Source organism: Hippocampus bargibanti, linkage group LG03 (assembly GCF_051943395.1).
Source record: "Hippocampus bargibanti isolate YZ-2025 linkage group LG03, ASM5194339v1, whole genome shotgun sequence".
Taxonomy (NCBI): domain Eukaryota; kingdom Metazoa; phylum Chordata; class Actinopteri; order Syngnathiformes; family Syngnathidae; genus Hippocampus; species Hippocampus bargibanti.
In genome coordinates, this window is record NC_142736.1 from 10997964 (window position 1) to 11024999 (window position 27036).

Below are 27036 nucleotides of genomic sequence, written 5' to 3' on the forward strand. Positions count from 1 at the left end.
TATATGTGAAGTAATATTGAGACACAACAGGTCTCGCAACTACTGTGAGCAGCCCCCTACTCCATTTCCCCCTGTAGAAGTAGTAGTGCATAACCCCAGCCTCTACGGTAGCGCCTTATATTGTGGTATGCCTCTTACTTGGAAAACTTTAAACTATCTATTATATTTGAACAACATTTGTTCATTCATTGAAGGTGCGCCATACACTCCAGTGTGCCTTATATATGGAAAAAGTTTGAAAAGACACCACTCGTTGGGGGTCCACCTTATACTACGGTGTGCTATATACACCTAAAAATATGGTACTTATACAAGTAAAACACATGAGATATAACGCTGGACAAGTTTCCGTTGTTTTTCTAAACATAACTTCGTCCCTATTTTTTGGGGGGTCTGGGAATACCCGACAGTGATAAGCATGACTCTGCATTTATTAAGAATTGGTCAATGTGCAGCAGTTATTCAGTGTGAATGTTCTAAAACATGCAAGGTTAAAATATCCCATCAATCAGGCTCCAAAAATAACCCACGCAAGCCATATGTACACTTGATGCAAAAAGCTATCAACCCAGCTAAACGGAACACAACTGATGAGGAACTATGTAAAATTATCGCAGAGAAAGCACCCACAAGTGATCATCAAGTGTTTAATGCTGATGAAACCGGCCACTCCATTCCATAAAGCCATTAACGACCATCACAAAGGTAAATAAAACAACTTCATTATACAGTACAGTTTATTTCTTTAATTATAATACCATAGCACGTTTATTATACACAAAATAAGGTATATTTTGTGTAGTTTTAAGGCTTAGAAAATTAGAAAGTAGAAAATTATGTTTTATGGGGACCTGGGAACGGATTATTTTCATTTTAATGGTTTCACATGGGAAATTAATTTTTGGGATACACACTTTTCGCCTTACACACTGTCTGGGAACCAATTAAGTTCGTAAGCCAAGGTATCTAAAAGCCAAGGTATTTAAAATTGCATTTTATGTGTAGCTGTATCTCTTGTTTCTATTTATAATTGTACAGTAAAGTCTCGTTATATCGATATTCAAGGGAGTCCGAAAAAATATCGATATAACCGGGACTATCGATATATCCGACCCTGTTTGCATGTAATTTTCTCTGTGCCTGCATAGAAATAGTATCGATATAACCGGGACTATCGATATCTCCGATATCGATATAACGAGACTTTACTGTATTTTATTTATTATTGTATCTATGCTTGCCTGTGACTGTAAATTGTCCTTGAGAGCTTTGAAAGGTGCTTGAAAAAAAAATTATTATTATTATTATTATAAATATACCCATATGTATGTATGTGTAACAGCTCCTATAATCTGCAATAAACATTTTTGTGTAATAAGTGAGATAACATCCAGATCTGTTTGTTCACACACTGCATGGAGCTTCTTAATCCTACCTGTTTTGGCTTATCCCGATAAAATGATAGTTGGCCATTCACTCGCGCATATAGGGCTATTTGATTGCTGAACGCTTTATGCTGGATGTGAACTGCGTGAGCTTATTTTCTGAGGCTCACCATATGAAATATTGCATGTTACCCCCTTTCTTTATCCGTAAAAAAATGTGTGTCAGTCAAGGAAGAGACAGGCTGCTTTCAAAAGACGACTGGAGCAAAGATAAGGAAAAAGATGTTGATCAGGGGTATCAAACTATTTTTATCACAGGCCATTTTGTGTTATGTCTTCCGCCAGGGGGCCGTTATGACAGTGAAACCGGAAAAATCTTTAATCATTTTAGCGCTTACACCAAATAAAATGAACTGACTGCTAAATTTTCTTCAGTATTCAGTAATTACTTAGGTTAAGTATGATAGTTCAATTATTGTTTTATGTTTTTGTTAACCCCTGCGCTCCTAAATGAATAAACAAGCATATCAATAAAAGATCGACATTTTGGGAGGTCCCACTGAGAAGGAAGAAAAATGGCTGAAATAAAATAGTCACAAATGAAAAATCTCAACATTATTTATTCCATGTGACAATTTGACATATCGGTCAAAATTTGATCAAAGATCACTCAATCGTTGTCCTAAGTTCATCCTGTCTACTTGATATACGCCGAAACATGTCAGGTATTTGAACACCTACAATACACTGTCTGTAAGTAAAGAATCTGCTTTAAATTAAAGATCACTCAAGTTCATACATGATTTGCTTTCGGGAGGGCCACATAAATGACATGGCAGGCCAGATCTGGCTGCCGGGCCTTGAGTTTGAAATGTCTGGTGAAGATATACTGAAAAGTGGGAATCACTCAAATTCACTGGACTCTGGCGGGGCATACGACTTGCATCCATTTTTAGCTCAAGCTTAGCAATTTTATTCACAAGTACTGTACATACAAAATTACCTGAATTAATATACGTATAGTAAAGTCTCATTATATCGATATCGGTTATATTGATAATACTGCTTATGACGATACTATTTTCATTTCCCGCGCACATTTCTAGTGTTTTTATGTATAATTAGTTCCGTTTAGTACGATTCATGGATATTACAATAATCCAGTTACTATGGTGCTCTTTTTCATCTGCCGCCAGCCATTTTGCTATGTTTATATCGATACAAAAGATACTTAAGGTGAATCGATATTGCTTAGGTGTTTCTATACAGTACCACCATTATCGGAATCTGTATCGGTCGCGCCGTCGGTCACGTGGCTTGGTCACGTGACTGGTCACGTGGTAGAAAATGGCGCAAGGCACGGGAGCTGGTCACGTGACCAGCTCCCGTGCCTTGCGGAGTGTCGCAGATGCCATTTGCTACCAGCTTCCGTGCTTTGAACTGTCATACGCGAGCACAATAAAAAAGGCGTAGCAGAGCTTATATACAGTACTGTTGTTCAACACCAATTTAAACCATGGGGAAACGTAAGAATTGTGATCTCGGAATGAAGTACAAGGCAATAGTGGCTGTCGAGGAGAATCCAACAAGGAGCAAATCTTCCATCGCAAAAGAGTTCGACGTGCCGCATAATACTTCATCAACGTAAGTAATGTAAACGTTGCAGATTTCGTTTTCCATACATGTATTTTCATATATTTGTACATGCAGGCGTTCGTGGTTTCGTGTGTATCGAACGTGAGGATTTTGCATTGGTTGCATTTTTGAAAGAAAATAGTCATTAAAAAAGTGTAAAGACATTTTTATTTCATGCATACGTTTATTTTTCACTTAACTACTGTACAAAAAGCATGCTAGATACGCAATCCATGAACCCAATGATAATTGTCTGGGGCTTTATGCCCCTGGCAGGGTCACCCATGGCAAACCGGTCCTCGGTGAGGGACCAGACAACGTACAACTCAGAAGACCCCATATAAAGAAAAACAAATGGCCCGGACGCGGGTCACCGGGGCCCCTCTCTGGAGCCAGGCCTGGAGATGGGGCTGGTTGGTGAGCGCCTGGTGGCCAGGCCTACACCCATGGGGCCTGGTCGGGCTCAGCCCAAAGAGGAAACGTGAGTCCCCCTTCTCAAGGGTTCACCACCCATGGGAGGGGCCAGAGGGGTCGGGTGCATTGTGAGCTGGGCGGCAGCCAAAGGCGGGGACCCTGGCGGTCCGATCCTTGACTGCAGAAGCTAGCTCTTGGGACGTAGAACGTCACCTCTCTTACAGGGAAGGAGCCCAGGCTGGTGCACGAGGTCGAAAAGTTCCAACTAGACATAGTTGGGCTTGCCTCCACACACAGCCTGGGTTCCGGTACCAGCCCTCTCGAGAGGGGTTGGACTCTCTTCCACTCTGAAGTTGCACACGGTGAGAGGCGTAGAGCAGGCGTCGGCATACTTATTTCCCCCCGGCTCGCCGCCTGTACGTAGGAATTCACCCCGGTAGACGAAAGGGTTGCATCCCTCCGCCTTCGGGTGGGAGGACGTGTTCTGACTGTTGTCTGTGCATATGCACCAAACAGCAGTTCAGTGTACCCATCCTTTTTGTAGACCTTAGGGCAGACATGGGCAAACTACGGCCCGCGGGCCACATACAGCCCGTCAGGCTTTTTAATCCGGCCCGCCGAACTTGTCCAAATTATAGTAAAAACTGACTCATGAAAAAAGCTAGCGGACACCAGGGCAGACAACTCTGAAAAGTTGCTGGCCTCATATTCCAGGTATCCGTGAAATAGTATGTAAATGCCATATCTTGCATATTCCTTGAGGCAAATGTATGAATTGCTAAGGGCTATTTTTCACGTTTGAAAGACATTGAATAAATTGGGTTGTAGTGTGCTTACTGTGCTGAGGTTTGCACACACTACATTTAATGCTTTGGTATATCCGGCCCAAACACTGCCTCCAAATGCTCCTGGCCTGGCCGGCCCCTCTGTCAAATTTTAGAACCCATTATGGCCCGCCAGTCAAAAAGTTTGCCCACCCCTGCTTTAGGGGGTGTTTTTGTTCTTCTGCTGGGCGATTTCAATGCTCATGTGGGCAATGACAGTGAGACCTGGAGGGGCGTGATTGGGAGGAACGGCCCCCCCGATCAGAACAGGAGTGGTGTTTTGTTATTGGACTTTAGTGCTCGACACAGATTGTCTATATCTGTACATGGCGCCAGGACACCCTTGGTCGCAGTTCGATGATTGACTTTATAGTTGTATCATCGGATTTGCGGCCTCATGTTTTGGACAATCGAGTGAAGAGGGGCGGAGCTGTCAACTGATCATCACCTGCTGGCTCTATTGGTGGGGGAAGATGCCAGTCCGACCTGGCAGACCCAAATGTGTTGTGGGGGTTTGTTGGGAACGTCTGCCGGAATCCCCTGTCAGAAGGGGTTCAACTCCCACCTCCGGCAGAACTTTACACATGTCCCGGGGGAGGTGGGGGACATTGAGTCCGAATGGACCATGTTCCGTACCTCCCTTGCTGAGGTGGCAAATCAGAGTTGTGGCCGTAATGTGGTTGGAGCCTGTCGTGGCGGCAACCACCGTACTCGTTGGTGGACACCAGTAGTAAGGGATGCCGTAAAGCTGAAGGAGTCCTATCGGGCCTATATGACCTGTGGGACCCCTGAGACAGCTGACAGGTATCGATTAGCCAAGCGGAATGCAGCCTCGGTGGTGGCCGAGGAAAAAACACGGGCATGGGAAGAGTTCGGTGAGGCCAGGGAAGCCGACTTCCGGACCGCTTCGAGGAAATTCTGGTCCACCATCTCGCGTCTCAGGAGGGGAAAGCAGTGCACCACTAACACTGTGTACAGTGAGGATGGGGTGCTGCTGACCTTGACTCGAGACCTCGTGAATCGGTGGGCAGAGTACTTCGAAGACCTCCTCAACTCCACCAACACGCCTTCCTTGGAGGAAGCAGTGTTTGGGGACTCCGAGGTGGGCTCTCCGATCTCTGTAGCTGAAGTCACCGAGGTGGTTAAAAAGCTCCTTGGTGGCAAGGCCCCGGGGGTGGATGAGATCCGACCGCAGTTCCTAATGGCTCTGGATGTTGTGGGGCTGTCTTGGCTGACACGTCTCTGCAACATTGCATGGTCATCGGGGAGAGTGCTTCTGGATTGGCAGACCGGGGTGGTGGTCCCCCGTTTTAAAAAGGGGTCCGGAGGGTGTGTTCCAACTACAGAGGGATGACACTCCTCAGCCTCCCTGGAAAGGTCTATCCAGGGGTTCTAGAGGGGCGGGTCTGTCGGAAAGTCGAGCCTCAGATTGAGGAGACCCAGGACACGCTGGAGAGACTACGACTCCCAGATGGCCTGGGAACGCCTCGGGCTCCGCCAGGACAAGGTAGAAGAAGTGGCTGGGGAGAGGGAAGTCTGGGCTTCCCTACTGAAGTTGCTGCCCCCGCGACCCGACCCCGAATAAGCGGCAGATGATGGATGGATGGATGGATGGATGGATGGATGGATGGATGCACACTATGTAAAGGTGATAGTAAAGCTCAACATTTTCATTCCATCAAAAGGCGGAACTCGGGCAGAGGTGTGGACGTAGGAGCTTTTCCTAAACTATAAATGGAAAATGAATTCAAAATATTGACCCTCTATGCAAATAATTGTGGTTTATCCTATTTACATTTTTTGTACAGTGGTACCTCGGTTCTCGAACGCCTCACAGTTCGAACAAATCGGTGTTTGAACAAAATATTAGAGATATTCTTGCTTCGGCGTTCAAACATCAATCGGTGTTCGAACGCCAATACGACGCATGAGTGGGGAGCTGAGCGGCGCACGGGTGTATCGCTCTCTCCGTAACCAACTGTTGTCGCGTGCGGGTGTACAACGTTTGCATTGTGTTGCCTGCTTAACACTACAAGGACTCCATTTTCTCAGCGGCTTTCAAAACTCTGAAGTACACTTTTGAGTCAGGGTGTAGTCCGAAGCAGGCTTCTGATTGGCCGCCGGTGCCGATTATGCAAATGGCCAAACAAACGTTCGAAGACGCGAAAAATTATGACACATAATGTTTGTTAAATCCGCTCGCAAATTGCCAAACGAACGTTCGTTTGGCAATTTGCATACTCGGCACCGGCAGCCAATCAGAAGCATGCTTCGGACTACACCCTGACTCAAAAGTGTACTTCAGAGTTTTGAAACCCGCTGAGAAAGTGGAGTCAACGTGGCTCGTAGCGATTTGTTGCCCGCTTACTCCGCCAAAAAGCAAATGGCACACGAGGGTGCAAAATGACGCAATCCCGGAAGATGACATAAATTTACGGGACGCAGGGAAAATACCTTGGACCGGATACACGCGAGTTGAGTGTCCGTGATTAGAGAATTGACAGCAGGTGGAGAACGGCCGGGAGAGCCAGCCCTGCCGCCCCTCCCCCGCTATCAACTCGCAAGTGACAGGAGCAAAGAGGTGGTTTTGGCGTTCGAAAAAAATCGCTTTTCGAACAGGGTCCTGGAACGAATTATGGTCGAGAACCGAGGTACCACTGTATCTTCAAAATATGTTGGAGTCTATGTGGCAACGGCAATCTTGAAATTTTGGCATTACAGTGAGACCTCAATTTACGAACTTAATTGGTTCCCAGATAGAGTGTGTAAGGCGAAAAGTGTGTATCTAAAAAAAAATTCCCATAGGAAACCATTAAAATGGGAATAATGCGTTCCCGGGTTTCCATAAAATACACTTTTCAACTAAATAAGCCTTAAAACTACACACAACATACCGTATTCTATGTATAATAAATGTGCTATTGTATTGTAATGAAAGAAATACACTGCATTGTATCATAAAGTCACTTTATTTACAACATTTATGGCTTGATGGAATGCCGTTGGAGGTCGAAGGTCAAAGGGAATTGCTGTTTGGAAGGAGGCGCATTACATGAGGACTGTGATTAAAGAAATAAACTGTGCTGTAAAATAGAGTTTTATTTACCTTTTTGATGGTCGTTGATGGCTTATGGAAGGAGAGTCACCTTCCATAAGGACTGTTGGTAACTTAACCTCTGGTGCTGTTCGGTCGTATGCTGCCGCCGAAGAGTCACTCCGCTAGCCGTGGTGGGTGTGTATTATGAAAATAGTGCTTATTATAAGGTTTAATTTTCATAAATTTGACGTTTGTAAGACGAAAAGTTTGTAAGATAAGGTGTTTGTAAGTTGAGGTCTCACTGTACTTACAAAGAGGGAATAGATTTTAAAATGAATTACAAATCAGCCCATTTTAGACTCGGTATCTGTTATCTTATCTCATAAAGCATTTTATTTGTTCTGATTTTTTCAGGGGCTTGAAAGAAAGCCTTTACTGCGGCCAAGAGAAGATACCAATCAACCACAGGTGAATGTTAGTGACAACAGCTTTGATGTTCTTGCACTTAATGTAAGATCCACACGAACAGACCAAAATGATGAGCATAACCAGGACAGAAATCTAAAAATGACAGCAAATGATAGAAACACTTACGGGCATTTCCACCTCCACCGGTTCCTAATGTGTTGATGGTTGATGGTACAGAAGCTGATGGGTAGAGAGGAAGGTGTCCATTTTCACAGCCCTGCTGTTGCCAGCCTCTCCCAAGCCCCGAATCTCTGCTGCCTTGCCAGCCGTTGAGGCGATCGTCGGAGCCGTAGCGCTGGTGGTGGTGCAAAGCGTACAGGTTACCTGAAGAAGAACTGTTGGTGGAAGATCCCGATGATGTAAGGGTAGACGGTGGAGTGGACTGATGGTGATGCGGCCCAGCCGGCGAGGGCCTTTCGAGTGAGTCTCCCGTGGCAGCAGCCCTTTCCTCCAGGTGATTGAGCCATAAGGCCAACGCGGCACGGTCCTCAAGGGAGGTGGCAGGGTGGATGAGGGCATAGGATAGGAGTTGCCGAGACTCTTCCAGGTGGCGGCCATGTTCGATCGTGTGTGCAAGGATGCGCGGTAAGAGGCGCATATACTCCCCCTTGGCTTCTACATTGCCCGGTTTGAGTAGCGGCAAATGAGTGAGGACAAGTGAGATGACACGTTCTTTTGGTTCGCTTTGCCACTGGCTGATAACCTCTGCGTGGAGACAAAAAAAAAGAACAAACAAAAGATTAGGACACACACTTAAATAATTAGTACAATCTATAAATAATAATTCCATACTTGTAAAAAAAAAAACAAAAAACAATAACCACAATACCTAAAGCACACTAGCCGTAAATTGAAAGTTTTTTGTCTGCTATATGATTATTTGATATTTGATTTTGGTACTCAGTTGTACTAATCATTGGTAAGTGACTCATAAATGTTCTTGTGTGCCTCCTGTAATCCAAACTCGGTATTCCAATTAATATTGAATTTGCAGAAAACTAATTAAGTAGAAAAATCCCCCATGTTTGTATGCGTGTCAGGGGTGGCATTTTGCCTTGGAGTGTCATCTGTTGTGAACTAAAAATGACAACACAGTAGTGAAGGGCTTAGCAGGCGAGCACCACATGATGGGATGAGCCATGACGCTCGTCTCCACAAACGCAATGTTAGAATACGGTGTTTTTAGATTCATACGGTCACATGGATAACGAAAATGTTTGACCTGACTTTCCTTTTGCAAACCACTAATAAGCTATGGCTCGCAGCTATTATCCATGAAATATTCATTTCATAATGATAAATTAAGCATTCCATACAAACTACCAAGATCTGTAACTTTCTCTTTTGGCCCATGCCATTATCTGTCCAAACTTTTGTCGAAACTCGACTTCAAAATACGCAGCTGGCAAAAACATATAAACATACAAACAAGCACAGACCAAAATATCACCTTCCTGTCTCCTGACACTAAACCTTCCCTGTATAATCTAATATTTCAGATGAAGCAACTGCAAGTCAGTCAAAAATAAATGAAAAAATAACAGATGACCTGCACTGTCATTGGTTTATTTTGCTCTCTGAAGTCTTCATTCAAGTACTCTGCAAAGTTAGACTGTAACAAACATCATTTTTGAGGTCACTGAGCTATTGCAGGAGGCTGTTGAGCCCTAATCTTGCACAAGAGCTATAGATACCCAGGGGTCAGGCCAACAGATTTGGGAAGCCCCTCAAAAACTAAACTAATAAATACAAACAAGACAGAAAAAGACACCACCATATTTCCAGCTTGGTAGATACGCAAGTGCGTGATTATGAGCACTGTTGTAATTCTCGACCCTGTTTGACGTATGAGGTTAAACTGGAAAATACATCTGCGACTATGTCCAAAGATATCCTCAAGTCATGGTCTTCTTTGTGGTGACACAACTCAGACTCTCTTACTGAATGGACAGCTGCAGCACCGATGACTTCACTGTCATTTTGTCCCCTGAGAGATGGGCAGGGTTTAGGTACGACAGTAAATCATTTTGGAATAAGCCTTAAAAATAATGACTACGCGTATCTATCCATCCATTTTCTAGTCAGCTTATCCTTACAAGGGTGGCGGGGGATGCTTGAGCCAGTAGGTGTAGGACACCCTGAACCGGTTGCCAGCCAATTGCAGGGTACACAACGACAAAGAAACATCTGCGCTCACTCACACCTTGGGACAATATAGAGCAGGGGTGTTAAACTTATTTTTGCAGTGGGCCACATTGTAGTTATCGTTTCCCCTTGGAGGGCCGTTAGGACTATGGATCTTGTTAAACCAAATAAATGTTTAACCACAAACACATATTACTGTACATACACAGAAAAAGACAAATTGATGGATAACTTGTTTTGAAATCAGAAGTCATGAATAATGACTATATCTAATACATAACAATAGTAAATTTTAGTTTGAAATTTTGGTTCAGCCTCTAGCAAGCATCATGGAGTTGACATGCTTGACATTCGCCACATAATTTTATCTGGCCCTGGATGTTGTTTGTCTCTGTGTGCCCTGTGATTGGCTGGAAATCGGTTTAGGGTGTCCCCTGCCTACTGCATGAATACAGCTGGGATAAGCTCCAGCACCCCTAACAACCCTCCTGAGGAATAAGTGGTCCGGAAGAAGGAAGGAAGGAAGGAAGGAAGGAAGGAAGGAAGGAAGGAAGGAAGGAAGGAAGGAAGGAAGGAAGGAATTCCTTCATTCATTTTCTGATTCGCTTATCTGCTTCGGGCATTAGGTGTTCCCTACCTACTGCCCGAAAACAGCCTGGATAGTCTCCAGTAAACACCACGACCCTAGTGAGGAATAAGCGGATTCAGAAAATGAAAGAGTGTATATGAGTGCGAAATAATGTAAATATGTAAAATATATAATCGTGGTTATATTTATATAATCACGATGAATTTATAAATTCATAGTCAACACTCAATTAATCGTAACTAATCACTTTTTTTTCTGTTTTATATTTTCTTTGTTTCTTTTTATGCTATTTTTCCAATTTTAATGCTCTCATCATCAACGAATTAGTGCAGGAATTTAGGCAAGTCTGGCTTTTTGAATTGCATTGCCCTCCCACCCCACCTGACTTGAAACATCCCTCCAAAAGGCACATAAACTATTATTCATCTATTTTTCATATATGAGAAATCAATGGTTAAGTCATGCGCTTATTACCATGGAATTCATCTTTTAATCTTGGTTTTACTTGTCTAGATGTGTGCAATTGTGCAATTGTCACTCTGCAAAAAGTGGACTTTTCCCTTAGTTTGAGTGGGATGAGAAAAGGGAGGAAGGACACATGCTCCGATGATACATCATTCCTTTGAATGAAACAAGATTTATTCCAAATTGCAATTGATTTTTATTTTGCGGAAACCACTAAAACAATGACAGTATTTGGCAACGCACAAACCTCAACCAAGATACACTCCTCTGGGAATTTTGATTGGGATCCCTGTGAGTTGTCTCCCATCGCTATAAGTGTACATTGCGGGATGTTATACTAATCAAAATGTTGCTTTTATTGTTTTTCTTAAATGGAGTTTTGCTTGTTCCAGCTTTTATTATAATTGCTTTGAGCAAAGTTTTGCATGTTAGCATGCTAGTTTTCCAATGTGTTTGGCAGACAAAATGAAAACAACCATTTGATAATAGACTAGAAATATACGAAAAATACAAGTCAGACTGGAAGGATTAATCATTTTGGTTCAACTGCAACAAGCTGAATTATCTTTCACCAGATTAAAGCAGTTTTCTACATATGGGAAATTCTTCACTTCCCGCCACTTGAAGAATGTATGAGCACACCCCGACCTCGATGGGGGAAATTTTAACAGGAGGGAGAAAGAAAAGAGAAATGAGGTGTGGTTCTAACAGTATATGTGAGAAGCAGAACATTGCGCTCGTTAGTGAACTCATTCACCTCAAGATGCGTCGACACTTAAAGATAATGCAGGTCTAAATTAACCTTTCGCCATGAGACCAAATGTACGCAGTGTCGGAGAACGACAATTAGTGACAGGCGGAAAAGGGTAGTCTTATATTGAAGGAACATAATGCACCCCGACAAATTACAGTATGTGGTTTACTCTGTGCAAGTGTGGACAACAGCAGCCTGATAGGAACTGATGAATCAGAGGAGAAGAAAACTAAAAACACTGAAACAGAAAGTCAGACAGAGGGGGGGGGGGCAATATGATTATTTTAAATATGCAATAAGACACATTTCCAAGTGAGTGGCAGTGTTAGAAAAGTAGGAAGGATTCCCAAAAATTATATGAGAGGATGATGCAGAGGGAAGGTGTGTTGACAGCTGATGCTCATGGAAAGCTCATGGGTATGTCTTGTAAACAATCTTCAATCTGCATTGGCAATTCAACTTTGGGACACATTTGCTATGAATAAAAGCAACTAAGAGCTCATTATCTATGTCTGGTTGATTTTGCTGATGTAATATTCACAAAAGCTAATATATAAGGTCTCACACGTGAATGCATTACCAATACTTGGCTTCAGCTGTCCATTCGCAGTATATTGCTGGACAAAAGTTCTATCTAACCTTATTTAAAAAGGTATTTCATTGACATTTTGCCAAATATTGTGAAATATTTAATAAATAAATGGTACATAAATTGATTGGCTGGCAACCGGTTGAGGGTCTCCCATTTACTGCCCGAAGGCAGCCAGCCGGGATAGGCTTCAGCACCCTTGCGACCCTTGTGAGGATAATCAGATTGGAAAATGAATTCCCTGTTTCAGGAAGGGCATCCGATGTAAAAGCTTGGCGGAAAAAAAATGCAAATCAAACCTCTGAAGATGGAGGACACTGATTTGCTGTTGCGACCCCTGAAAGGAAAAGCTGAAAGGAAAAGAAGATAGCTGCCCATGTTAAGCGCTGTGTTACAGCATCATCTGTTGTTAAAGTGCTATATAAATCAGTATGCATTGTATTGTATGACTAATTTAATCTGAATGCATCCACTTTTCTTGAACATACACCCAAAAAGCAATAACGTGTAATAAAAAGCTATATTCACATCAAACTAAGTGAAATAAGGAACCCAAGAGGTGTCCATTTAGACCAGGCTTTTGTTTGACCTTCCTTTGAAGAGTTTGTCCTTTTTACAATGGCATCGGATCGCTAGACACAGATGACAAATGTGGTGGAGACAATGTGATTATATTAGCACATTTGTTACATATCGGTTATGTGCAAACATAAACACAACCCAACAGAGACAGACATAGAAACGTGTGGACACTGCGAGACACATTACTTTTTGGCTAAATATAGACAGGATCATGGGACATGAAACGCACAAAGCCAAAGCAAGTAGCTAACTAATAAGTCAATATGTTATCAACACAGTGGTGCACAATCGAAAAAAGTGTCATAATGATGGAGACTGTACTTTGCTTGCTTGAGAGAGAAAAATAATGAACATTTTACCTCTGTAGGGTGGATGGAGAGGGTTGAAGGGTGCTATAGAACCAATTTTGGTATTCGTGTCTGGCAACTTTAAAATATATACAGTGATACCTCAGCTTACAAACACCTTGTCTTGAGAACTTTTCATCTTACGAACGTCAAAATTATGAGAATTAAACCTTGAAATACGCACTATTTTCATGATACACACCCACCACGGCTGGTGGAGTAATCTTCGGCGGAAGAACACCAAAGCACACGACCTTCGGATCTGGCGGAGTGATCTTCAACGGAAGCACACGACCGAACAGCGCTCCAGCCGGCGCTACTTTCCACACCCCCTCTCATTGAATGCACACGTCGATCGCCTCCTTGGAGCTTTTTGCTGATAATTTTACTATTATGGAACCAAAAAGAAACCCACCACAGGCTCGTCTTCAGCCCAAGAAGACATAAAATAAAATCACTGTCACTGAGAAGAAGGAGATAATTGAAAATCACGAACGCGGTGTGCGTTTGTGTGATTTAGTGGCCGAGCACGGCTATGATAAGTCAACCATTGCTATCATTTTCCGAAAAAAAAGAAGCCATCAAAGGTGCGTCTGTTGCAAAAGGTGTTTCCGTGCTCTCAAAAAAACTTTGTCAATTTGGATTAACGAAAAGCAGCTATCCGGCGACAGCGTGAGTAAAGCTATTTTATGCGAGAAAGCATGGCTAATTCACGGCGATATCGTCATGCGCCAACCTGGAAATTCGGCGCTTGTTGAGGATTTTAACGCCAGCAACGGATGGTTCGAGAACATCTGAGGGCGAGGAGGAGATGGCTGCAGCATCAAGTGAGCTCATAAAGGCAATGTTGGCAAAGTGGAATGATGTGCAGGCTTTTACCGAACAGTTCCATCCAGAAAAGACTGTGGCTATGACAATCATCAACATGATGAACGATAATGTGATGCCTCAGCTTCGTAAGACCTTACAAGTCAGAAGGCAACAGGTGTCAATTAAGAGGTTTTTAATCAGCAAAAATGATGAGGAGTCTCCAAAGAAGCACAGAAGAGAAGCCACATCAGAGGTTAAGTTACCAACAGTCCTTATGGAACGTAACTCTCCTTCCATAAGCCATCAACGACCATCAAAAAGGTAAATACAATTTTATTTTACAGCACAGTTCATTTCTTTAATTACAGTCCTCATGTATGTGCCTCTCTTTCCAAACAGCAATTCCCTCTGACCTTTGACCTCCAACACCATTCCATCAAGCCATCAATGACCATCATAAAGGTGAATAAAACGACTTTATTTTATAGCACAGTTTATTTCTTTAATTACAGTCCTTATGGATAAATACAGAGGGTTGTGTCAGGAAAGGCATCCGACGTAAAAGCTGGGCCAAAACAAACATGCGTATCATACCTCTGAAGATGGAGGTTACTCATTTGCTGTGGCGACCCCGTGAAGGGAAAAGCCGAAAGGAAAAGAAGAAGAAGATGGAATGTGACTCTTTCCAAACAGCAATTCCCTTTGACCTCCGACCTACAACGTCATTCCATCAAGCCATCAATGACCATCACAAATGTAAATAAAGTGACTTTATTATACAGTGCAGAGTATTTCTTTCCTTACAATACAATAGCACATCTATTATACATAGAATAAGGTATATTGTGTGTAGTTTTAAGGCTTAAGTATATTTTATGGAAACCCGGGAACGGATTATTCCCATTTTAATGGTTTCCTATGGGATTTTTTTTGTGATATACACTTTTTGGCTCACACACTCTGTCTGGGAACCAATTAAGTTTGTAAGCTGAGGTCTCACTGTATATGTTTTTTTGCCAGAGCTGAAGCTTGTCGAAACTTTGCTGAATTCTGGTGAATACTTAAAACATACAATTTATGAGGAATCCCAATGCTACTATGACTACAACGACTACTTCTAATAATGTACTAATAATAATGCTTTTGACCAAAGCAATATGTTTTGAGGTGTCGTTTACAAAATTTATGGTTACCCCAGAGGGGTTGTGGTCGAACTTTGTAAAAGGCTTCTAATGCAGCCTATGGAAGTGATGAACAAGGCGGTGTGCATGTGCGTGTGTAAATGTGTGTCATGTAAAACCTCTGTCCAGTGATTCTCATGTGAGCAAAACAAATGTGTCTCACTTCGTCCACGCTTGGCTACTCTTTCGAGACATTGGTGATTCAACACCGCATCCGACACAGCCGGTTCAATTCCTACCAAAAGTAAGAAACCACAGGCTTCAGTTAGGGAAGAGTAAGTTCGATTTTTATGTTTTTTCAAAGAGAGAAAATTGATTTTTTTTTTTCAACACAATACATATGGCAAGACGAAGCCAAAACTACAAACTAGGGGATTTTGGGTTAAGCGTGAAAAAAAATGATGAGTGGTGAGGGTGACTTAAGTAGAACGAACTAGAAAAGAGCTGTACAAGAGTGGGAGGAGATAGAAAGGAAATGTCCCCGCTGCTGCTTTCCGAGTGGATTCTCCAGCTCAGCAGTGGGGAATGTGCTGGCATACCACAGAGCCTGTTGCTGAAGAATGCAGTGATTCCAAACGGACCCACAGCTGAACTTAGGCAAACACTCTTGTACACAATGACTTGAGCACAACTAATTGAAGGTGCTACAAAAGGAGCCACAACATCATGTGAATCCAATTGACAAAGAGCCCCCCCCCCCAAATCGCTGGCATGTTGCGTGTTCATTGCGTGTTCACGCACTTGACACAGATTGTACGTCATGTTGGTAACTGGTGTTCAAATGATGGAATACAGCCATTTTTCAAAACAGTTTTAGTGATCACTGATATATCAAGTATCATAACCGAACTAAATCATAGCCCCACGACTGAGCCATAAATAAAGGGCATAAGGAGGCTGTAGAAAAGTAATGATGTCCAAACATCACAATGTGATAATTATCAGGATATTGTGGGGAGGTTAGCCATTTTATACAAAAAAAATGTTTGTATTTCGGATCATATTGAAATGAAAAGCACAATACTGTATTGAGTTTGGTAAATACCTACAGTAGACTTGGTCAGTCAATTTATTACCATGTGTACCCATTGGCTCAATTGTTGGGGTAATTTGCGATGAGCCAGGGACGAACGATCACGATAAACCCATTATCAATGGCACAAAATATCAGTCTCTTTGAAGTTCCCAAAATTGTGTCTGTCCGAGGTGGGGAAAAACAAATCAGGTTTTATTTTTTTAATTTGTAACTTGACAACGAATATGTCATGGCAATTTTAATCCCGCGCCATTGCCATTATTGATGGGGAAGTGAGGGTGGTACTCTACAAGATGATGTGAAGTTGCTGTGGTCAGTTTCAGACAAATTGATTCGTAAAAGAGACTTGGAAAAAGAGAGCAAAGGATAATAAAATGACACAGAGTGAGTGAGAGAACCCGACCTTAATTTCAGGCTGATGGAATGATTTACAGAAGCAGAGAAACTAACCAAACTCGAAAAAAATCCCAATCTTCTCAACATATCAGGCAGAAGTGGAAAGCAATAAAGTGAGCATGTTTTTCATCATAACAGCCGTAGAAGATACATTTTCAAGAATGGCTATGCAGATCTACAGAAATGACACTAAATGAAAGAAAAATGACATTTGCAGGGGGGATCTTAAGTCTATCTGGTTGCAATGCTATTGATTGAACCAATAGGGGAAAAAACGTGTGGACTGAAGTCATTACACTGCGGGGGAAGAAATGCATGAGAGATCATTTGTAAATGTCCACCTTAATTGAGCAGCGAGTCAGTCATGATAGACAGACATGTGATGTTGAGTCAGAGGAAACAGGCTATCAAACTGTCAGTCCGTTTGTGAGCAGTTGATTTCAAAACCCCTCCTAAATGATGCCTATGTGCAGCCAGCAATGATGTGGTAACTTGAATCTTATTTAAAGGAGACTTCCACATGCCCGACAACTGGAATTGAGCATTTTGAAACTTGTAAAAAAAAGGATGCCACCAAATTGTGTGCCAGATGAACCGTTGTGTAAGATGCATTTATCTCTGCACAGAACTCTCATTCCCATTTTCATTCTTGCACAAAGCATTCACGATGCCCAATGTATTGTTAATCAGTCAAAATCAAGCAAGCACAGTCAACATTTACCTTTTACTGGCCCAATTCTATTGCTTTTTCCTTTTCAACTAACAAGAACAGATTTTTTTGGGACATATTTTTGAACAATGCCTTAATCAGAATCAGAATCAACTTTATTGCCAAGTATGTAGAACACACAAGGAATGTGTCTCCGGTAGAACGCGCTGCATTAGTATCATTATAGAAAATTGCAAAGAGGTACTATACAGTTATTTTGTTAGCAGTTAAGTCTTGGTAGCAGTACCAACAGCCTCCATGAACAACCCGAAACAGTAAGGCCAATTACGATACTGATGTATTTGTACTTGATTCTTGTTAAAATGAGCCAATGATGCTGCAAGAATATTATTTAAAGGGTTTTTTTTTATATAGAGTAGATGGAAACCAGGTTCTTATATGCTTTTGTTTGGACAAGTTTTTAAATTATTTCATCTTGGTTTATTATTGCTAAAAACTTGACACCTGAGGATGGATGCATCGACTTTCATATCAACAATATGTATTCAGGACAATGTGTGACACAATGTGAATTGTGCTTCAAGGCAGTAGTTTTCAAATCCTGTGCCATGACACACCAGTGTATTACGAGAGATTGTCCGGTATGCCATGGGAAATGATCCAAGGTGTATGCCTGCGGTTAATCGTGCAGGAGTATTACATAGTGATAGGCAGCTATCTAATTGTCCTCCCCAAAACAAAAAACAAAAACAAAAAACAACGCTTCAAGTAACAATAAAATGCACAATTGCTAAAATAAGCTTTGTTCCACACTTTACTTTTCAATGAAAGAAATGTGCCTTGACTAAAAAAGTTAGAAAAACACTGCCTTAAAGGACAACCGACGTCACTTTTTTGTTTCCTAACTGACATCAGAAAAACGTTTTATAGCATCTAAAATAATATTCTTGGGTATTTGGGTATTCTTTCTTAAAATGTCTAAAAAGTACTTCAATATGAAACCGGAAGTGGCAAGTTTCAGAAGGTCCCGCCCCCATGTTCGTGATGTCACAGCAAGATGTCTTGCCTTGCTCGAGAATCAAAACAATGGCTTAGATTCGGAGAATATGCTTTGTTGTTACTCATCCAGTTATGAATATGATTCAAATAGTTCTGAAGAAGAAAGCATATATGTTTGCAATCGGCATCAGCGGTGGGAACTGTCGCACCCAAAAAAGGCAGAACATGGCGACAAAGCCGTGTAAGGAATTAATCAGCCAGTTTCCACAGGCTGATAAATTCATTACATGGAGCTTTGTTGCTTTGACGTGATGGAAGGACTGCTACAATGTGTCCTTTTTTCGGTCCGGGGTGTTCCTTCAGTGACATAACGTACGGACTCGACACCAACTCAAAAACAAGACTTCCGGAATATTCAGCGTGAGTCTTAAAACGTAAAATATAGCTATATGCGGTGGAATCTTTGTAAAATACGCTCAGTAGAAGTCATTTGAAGCCATTTTACAAATTATGGACACAACTTATCCGGAGACGTCGGTTGTCCTTTAAGGGATGTAAAAGCTTTGTTCTTTTCCTGAACCCAAAGTGGGATACACCTGCCGGTGACAAAATATTTGTGTTTCTCTTTTACGGGAAAAGGAAAGGCATCATCACAGCTACCGTTCACAGCAGTAGCCTGTTCAAAAAGGCTTTGCCAGAAAAGTGCCATTTAAAAGGATCTCTATGGCTGCTGGCTTTAAGAATGTACAGTATATGAGGGGACAAGATTGTAGACCAGGACCTATTTTGGCAACCTAATTTCTCAACAGTAAGCCTAAAAAGTTAGTGGTTGTACCAGTATGACGAGCTGTTTGAGAGGCAGCAAGGAAGGTCGCAATTTGGATCAAGCACATGTTATTTAGTGTTTCGATTTTAAAATTGTTTTTATTGTGGCCCGACTTCAACCTTCCTCACAACCAAGCTTCAGAAAGTATGGTTTGTCATAAATTTTAATTGTATGTATTTGTGCATTTATTTATTCATTTATGTATTCATTTGTTTATTTATTTTTATCCATCCTTTTTCCAGACCGCTTTATCCTCATTAGGGTTGCGGGTGGTGCTGGAGCCTATTCGGGCACTAGGCGGGGGGTTGGTTACCAGCCAATCGCAGGGCACACAGAGACAAGCAATTTAGAGTGTTAAATCAGCCTGCCATGCATGTTTTTTGGAATGTGGGCGGAAACAGAAGGACCCAGAGAAGCCATGGGAGAACATGCAAACTCTTCACAGGGACTCGAACTCACAACTTCTGCACTGTGAAGCCGGCGTGCTAACCACTCAACTACCAGGCTGCCTATTTATTAATATATTTATTTTAGCGCGATGTGACATTTCCTACATGGCTCCCGTTATTTGTTCCCAGACTCTTCTTTTTGTCTCGCCTCCCTGCGACTTGTGCCGTCTGTCATGATATGGTTGGAGACCAACTGGTGGCACTGTCGGCCCCGCCTGCACCTGCACAGGTGCTAGTCCTCCCGAGCCTTGGCGGACTGCCACGTTCGGATTGCCGACCACTGGGTAGCGCTGTCAGCCTGCCTGCTGCCTCGCAGGTGCTGGTCGTTACAATCAGTGACACTTAAAGGACTCCCGAAACGACCATCCGGTGTCGGGTCATTGTTGGATGCTTTGTATGCAATTGTATGCATTGTATGCTGTGCATGTGTTTGTTTAACCTTGGCGGACTTTTACTCTTGGTCTTCTTTTGATACTTTGTAATTTTTCTGTTCAGATGATTTTGATGTTTTACATTTTGTTCCTGCTGACCTTTATTTTAATAAAATTTGTCAAACACAACCTCCTGCTGCCTCCTGCCTGCTTTTTGGGATCCGCACCCGCCATCACCACCTTGCAAAACGTGACACCGTCGAACCGTTGTCGGGACAGCAGCATGTGATGATTGAGTGTCAGACTTGTTTTGTGGCTACTCACCCGGTCCAAGACGCAGAACAAATTTATCTTGTAATCTGACACAGGGACCATCATGGATGAGAGAAAAAAAAAGTCTGACCTCGAAATAACTTTTACGCGGGTGCACGAAAGAACAATAGAAATGTGCAACAATACACCCACGATAAAATGTTTGTCAATGCGGGGTTGATAAAATACTGTATTTTCCAGTGTAAGGTGCACCCAAAAGCCTTGATTTCCTTCAAAAGTTGACCCTGCGCCTCATACGCAGGTGCGCCTTATATGTGAAGTAATATTGAGCCACAACTACTGTCAGCAATCAACAACTCCATTTCCCCCTGGAGAAGTAGTACGTAACCCCAGCCTCTATTGCCGCGCTCCATGATGTAGTGTGCCTTATATTTGGCAAAGTTTTATATATTTAAATATTATATTTGGAAAACTTTTTTCATTCATTGAAAGTGCTCCGTATTGTTCGGTGCACCTTATATGTGTAAAAAGTGTGAAAGTACACCATTCATTGGGGGTGTGCCTTGTTCAGAAAATACAGTACTCATACTCAGGCAAAATAGACAGAGCTGCAGCGTGTTCAAAGAACTTACAGGAACATGTAAGCTTAGCAACATTTGCTGTTCTTGGCATTCATCTATGATGAATTGTCAGTGGGTATATAGGTTACAAATGGTTTGAAGATGTGTCCACATACATGTTATTTGTTTGACCGAGTTTTTGTTTCGCTAAGTTAGGGGTCGGCAAGACGCAGCTCCCAATCCGCATGCGGCTCGTCAACGCCGCCCAGACGCTCCCGGGCACTTTTTCTATTTTTTTTTAAATGGAAGAAGATGGGTGAGGGAAATTTATTGTTTGTTTTCATATGGTTACTGTCGGAGGAGAAATATGACACAAACACTCTTAACGTTTTCCAATGCTGTAAAAAAGTGCAGTTAAACGTGTTTGCAAACATCGCCTCCAAGATGTGCGTGCATCTTAATGACGTAACTGTTGTTTGCAAAGACGACCATTCCACCATCAGACCAATTCTTACGTCGTAAAGCTATTAACCATAACTTTTGCTGTTTTTTTCTGAAAGGGGTGTTTACCAGCAGGGATTATATAAAAGACAAGCTCTGTGTGTGCTCTTTCTATTCTGACAACCCACGCACAGCACGAGACTATTATAACTCAAAGGTGTGTGTTTTCTGCCCCCAAGATGCGCAAGCAGCCAGACTTCATGAATGAATACGTCACAGCACGATTTGCATCATCGCCTGCGACACATCGGCACGGCGAGATGCCAGATAGACGGTGCTTGTCGACAAACCAGTGGTGTGTGATGAGCCATGGACCTCAAAGGAAAAAAGTAGAAAAATAACTGATAACAGAGGATTGAATCTTTCTTGGACCAAATCACGTTTTATATTTATAAATGCATACTGCATTTTAATGTAATCCATTTGTTACCTAGATGAGGGGCACGTTATGCATATTCTATTTTGTTGTTTTTTTTCGAATCCACAAAATAAAAATAACATTAAAAACCAGATTTATTTATTGAATTTCTATAATTTCATGAAATCAATGAAACATACTGGCATTAATTTATATTGTAAAGTAGTGTAGTAGGCTAATATCGCGAATATAGATACACACCACATGTGTTGCCTTCATTATGAGTCTTATATACGACCACGCTACTACCGTAATTTTTTTTGCAGCTCCAGACAGATTTGTGTTTCGATCCAATATGGCTTTTTCAACATTTTGGGTTGTTGCACTCGAAAATCAGACATTTTTCAAGTGTTGAATGTGAATTTGTAACCACCACTGGACATTTTAGCTGGGATAATTTATTATTATATTTGTTTGTTTCAAAATTCTCCGTAGCAGTCGGGGAGGTTCCCTTGTAGGACATGGCTGTTGACGAGAGAACAATTCTTTTCTTTGCCTCACTCCTCCCCACACTTCCCATTTCCTCTTAAGTGTATCGTCAACATCCGCTGTGCTCCCTTGCTGGTGTTGGAAGTCGTGATCGGGGGTGATGGAAGAACAGTTGCAGGTTGGTCTCTACCTGTTGGGGTTCTGAAAGTGGCAGTCACCGCTATGCTGGGTATGTGAATGACCTTCCATTTTGACAGGCTGACCTCGAGGAGGTGACAACTCTGAGAGGAAATGGTTATCAGGGAACCATTGGAGTCGCCCTTATTCTCTATCGACAGTATTCAAAATTCTTTTTATGTGCTCTTCCAAACAAGCTCTCAGCTGACCATCAAATGTTTCAAAAGAGTGCCACCTCGGATTTACTGGCACAATTCTATGAAGGTAAATACAATTTCTGGGCCGTGATGAGTTGTCACTAACCGCTTTAAACACAGAATATTAACATACTCCAAATAAAATGGTGATATGAGTTGTATCTTAAAAAACATTTTAAAACAAAAACAAAACAATGCCTGCAGGAGGCATAAAGGCTATGGTGGACTTCATGTGAACAAAATCAAAAGTACTACAGGTATATGATTGCATGACTGACTCATTTGTACCAACACGACTGAAAGAAGCTTTCGTTGTTGTTGTTTTTTTTAATCACCAAACTGTTGGCAACTGAGCGCTTACATGCTTCTTGCATAACGATGCATGTGAAGGGTTAAGTTTGACACGTACTTCTTATGAAATTGCAAATGTCCTCGAATTACGGCATTCGGGGAAAATAACTTCACATCATACGCTTTTTTTTTAACAGGCTCCCAATGGTGGTCTGTGGGATCTACCTGGAGGCCACGGGCACTGCGTTGGCAAACCCCTGCTTTAAAGTATTTGAGGCTAATAAGTTTTTGAAGGTAACGGTAATGATATTATCTCCACTAACTGCCGAATTGCACAGTGGGGAAGAGCTGGTTTCATGTAGTCTATATGACAACACTTTGAATGCTTGTATGAGAGACTGGTGTCTCGCTTCTGTTCGTACCTGATTACACCCAAAATGAGTTTTTCCAAGGACACATGTACTGATCAGGCGTCACCAAGCTTTTTTGAAAGTGGGAGCTATCTCTTATCGAATGTGAAGAGCTGGATCCCAACTTTGCAAACAGTAAACTCCCTCAAATGACCATGCAGTTATTCATATCAAGGATATTCATCTAGGCGGCCCGGTAGTCGAGTGGTTAGCACACCGGCTTCACAGTGCAGAGGTCGCCGGTTCGCGTCCTGGTCCGGCCTCCCTGTGTGGAGTTTGCATGTTCTCCCCGGACCCGCGTGGGTTTTCTCCGGGTCCTCCGGTTTCCTCCCACACTCCAAAAACATGCATGGCAGGCAGATTGACCACTCCAAATTGTCCCTAGGTGTGAGTGTGAGAGTGACTGTTGTATGTCTTTGTGTGCCCTGCGATTGGCTGGCAACCAATTCAGGGTGTCCCCCGCCTCGTGCCCGAAGACAGCTGAGATAGGCTCCAGCAACCCCCACGACCCTAATGAGGAATAAGCGGTACGGAAAATGAGATGAGATGAGAGATATTCATCTACATGATGTCACTGATTATGTTAATCACAACAGATTTTTAATAATATTACGAATTATTTGTTCGGTAGAATCACTTAATTATCAATACCTAATGCCTTTTTTAATAAGTTTTTTACAAATATTTAGATTTTTTAACAACTGCATCTCCAACATATCAAGGATATCACAATGACTTTGACTGTTGTAATTCTTTGTCCTTTGTGTATTTGAGCAAAGAATGGGAAAAGCTCGGAACAGCTTCTAACTGGGGGGCAAGTTATTTTCTTGAAAAATGATATCTTCAAAGAGTCATTCATAGCTTGCCCAATCTCAGCCGAGAAAGGCTCCAAGCTACTAATGGCTTTCCGCACAACAGTTTGATTGCATAATCCCATCCTAAATTCCTGCCATGATTCCCACCTTTCCCCACCTCTCTTTCCCTCTCTCCGACCCATTCACTCTCTACGTGTGTGCATCTCTGACGCATCAAGTAATTTCCATCAGTGCAGAGTACAAACAGTAGCCAGGCTCATTTTCCCTCCATACACACGCAACTGACAAAAAGGGCCTTGAGTGTAGAAACAGCAAAAAAGAGACAGGCCTTATTTCATTTTCCCCTCTGGTCGTTTTGGCAGGCCGTCTGTCCCCATTCCTGAGGTTCAGTATGAGTTCACAGAACTTGCTGTCAATTTCCAGAAATAAACTGTTTGCTCATGCGTGGGTGCTATGAAATACTTTTGGTGCCGAAAAGAGAGAAGACTTTTCTCTTGAATGCTACCTCTTGAAGGAAGTAAAGCTAAGCACAATAATTCCACAGACCATTCAACGGACAGTGTGTATCAAACCAGCCTTCACAAGTCATCTAACAATGGCACCAACCGGCACTCCCATATTGAGGACGCTTCCGATTGGTTGCTGACACAAAACAATGACATCTCATTATGGAACAGAATAAGTGATGTTACTTGAAAAAAAGGCTAATTTTATCCTATAGCGCTGTACTGTTTAGCTTTAAAATTTTAAGGAATCACAGTTATCACTGCACACAATCACATTTACGTAGAAAAGGCAGATTCACTAATCTTAAAGACCGATTATAACTAAATGCATGAAACTCTCACCACAAGGCTCCCTCACCTGAAATATCAGTAGAAATAAAAGAATATTTAATCAGAATCAGAAAACCTTTAATCGTCCCACAATGGGGAAATTTGCAATCGCACAGACTGTAAATGTACTTGCACAGTATTCATCCCACTCATTTTCAAAACATGAGGTCCAGTGGTTCGCAAGCTAACCTCATGGTGCAGACATTGTGGAGTTTGCATGTTCTCCCTGGGCCTGTGTGGGTTTTCTCCGGGTACTCCGGTTTCCTCCCACATCCCAAAAACATGCATGGTAGGCTGATTGAACATTACAAATTGTCCCCAGCTAAGCTGTGAGTGTGAGCTCAAATGGTTGTTTGTTGTAATCACGTCATCTTTTCCTTTCTTTACCTCGCCAACGTTGACTTTCAGTCTTTGACAGTGCAACATACACTCACTCTCAACTGAAGGCAGATTTTTTTTTCTTTTCTACGACGTCTTTTCCACACCTTAGCTCCTGTCACATTCTTGCTGGGCCTGAGAATCTGGAGTGCTGAGACCTGCCCACATTCATAGACAGTATCCCCAAAATTGCACAGCAACCATTTTCTTCGAACGTGTTTTCTGGGTTTGGTCATGTGACGTTCACAAGCTGAGTGAGCCCTTGGGCACTGTAATGTCATTTGCAGTCGACAGTCTGTCGCAGTTCAAAGTAAAAATGGTAGCCCTCTGACATGGATACAAAAGGTAGTTTTTATTCCCCTGTGAAATTCATCTTCCACACATGCATTGTACAGATACAATACAATATATATATATACATATATATATATCCATCCATCCATTTTCCATACCACTTATTTCTCAGTAGGGTTGCGGGGGTTGCTGGAGCCTATCTCAGCTGTTCGGGCACGAGGCGGGGGACACCCTGAATTGGTTGCCAGCCAATCGCAGGGCACACAAAGAGGTACAACAGTCAATTTGGAGTGTTCAATCTGCCTGCCATGCATGTTTTTGGAATGTGGGAGGAAACCGGAGGACCCGGAGAAAACACACACGGGCCCGGGGAGAACATGCAAACTCCACACAGGGAGGCCGGGGTGGGACGCGAACCGGCGACCTCTGCACTGTGTGTGTGTGTGTGTGTGTGTGTTCGTGTATATATATATATATATATATATATATATATATATATATGTAACGGAGTTGTACACTTAGGTTATTAAATTATGAAGGAAGTGACACAACGGCGCACAGTGTGGCACTATGTCCCGCCCATAGTTTCCAGAACAATCTCGAGGAGATTCAGGGTGAGTCGCAATTTTCTGTTGGTCTCGATTAACGCGCATTTTCATGACAATATCTTATTTTGTTTCCCCTTTTGTACTGTCTAGTGTTATCTAATTAGTTCCCTTATTCATTTCGAGTCCAGATTACTTTTTGTGTCATTATTTACTTCACGTTTTGTCGAGTGGAACTTTGGAGCGCATGTGCTTCATAGTGCTTTTCTATTGCGCAGTTAATCACAAGACGAAACCCATGCGACTTCACCCATCCCTTCTGCCATACTGTGTTGCAGGTAATAATTGTTTCATTTCGTTTTTATTGAACAATATTTAGTTTCTTGTGTCGTGTTTCATTTGCCCGTGAGTGTCCGTGGCGGGTGGCGCCATTACAAGCGCACCGCGTGTTCTGCCGAGTCTCCGCCCATGATGCGTTCAGGGACATCTTGTAAATAACAGTGAACTTGTGTTGTATTCTCTTTTTCTGTAAATAACCACTATACGATCACACGTTGTTAATTCTGTTTTGTTATCTACAATGTTTTGCATTTGAGAACAATCTCGAGGAGATTCAGGTTAATCACAAGACGAAACCCATGCGACTTCACCCATCCCTTCTGCCATACTGTGTTGCAGAAATAAAAGAAATAAAAAGACACATCCACGCGTCTCGTCTTCATAAATACGGCAGCATCGTGGAGATGAAGACAGTCACTTTTGTGACACCCGTCACATTGGTGCCGTGACCCGTCGATCACAAGTGACTCTCCACTTCGGACCGGGACCGCGATGCTGCACAGTGTCTTCATCCCATCACTCGGTGGACGGTGTGTCGACCCCGTTCTTTAAATTGTGTGTTGATTGTCTGAGCTGCTGTTTTGCAATTGTTGTGCTTTTT

The 27036-nt window shown here is 42.3% G+C and overlaps 1 protein-coding gene across 1 annotated transcript in view; it reads right to left on the bottom strand.

The window, feature by feature from the left end:
* samd4a (sterile alpha motif domain containing 4A) overlaps positions 1 to 27036 on the bottom strand; it is an 88033-nt gene that overhangs the window by 46974 nt on the left and 14023 nt on the right. The window contains exon 3 of the mRNA XM_088991941.1: positions 7890 to 8468. Within this exon, the coding sequence (XP_088848067.1) occupies positions 7890 to 8468 (579 nt within the window). The remainder of the gene's footprint in view (positions 1 to 7889; positions 8469 to 27036) is intronic.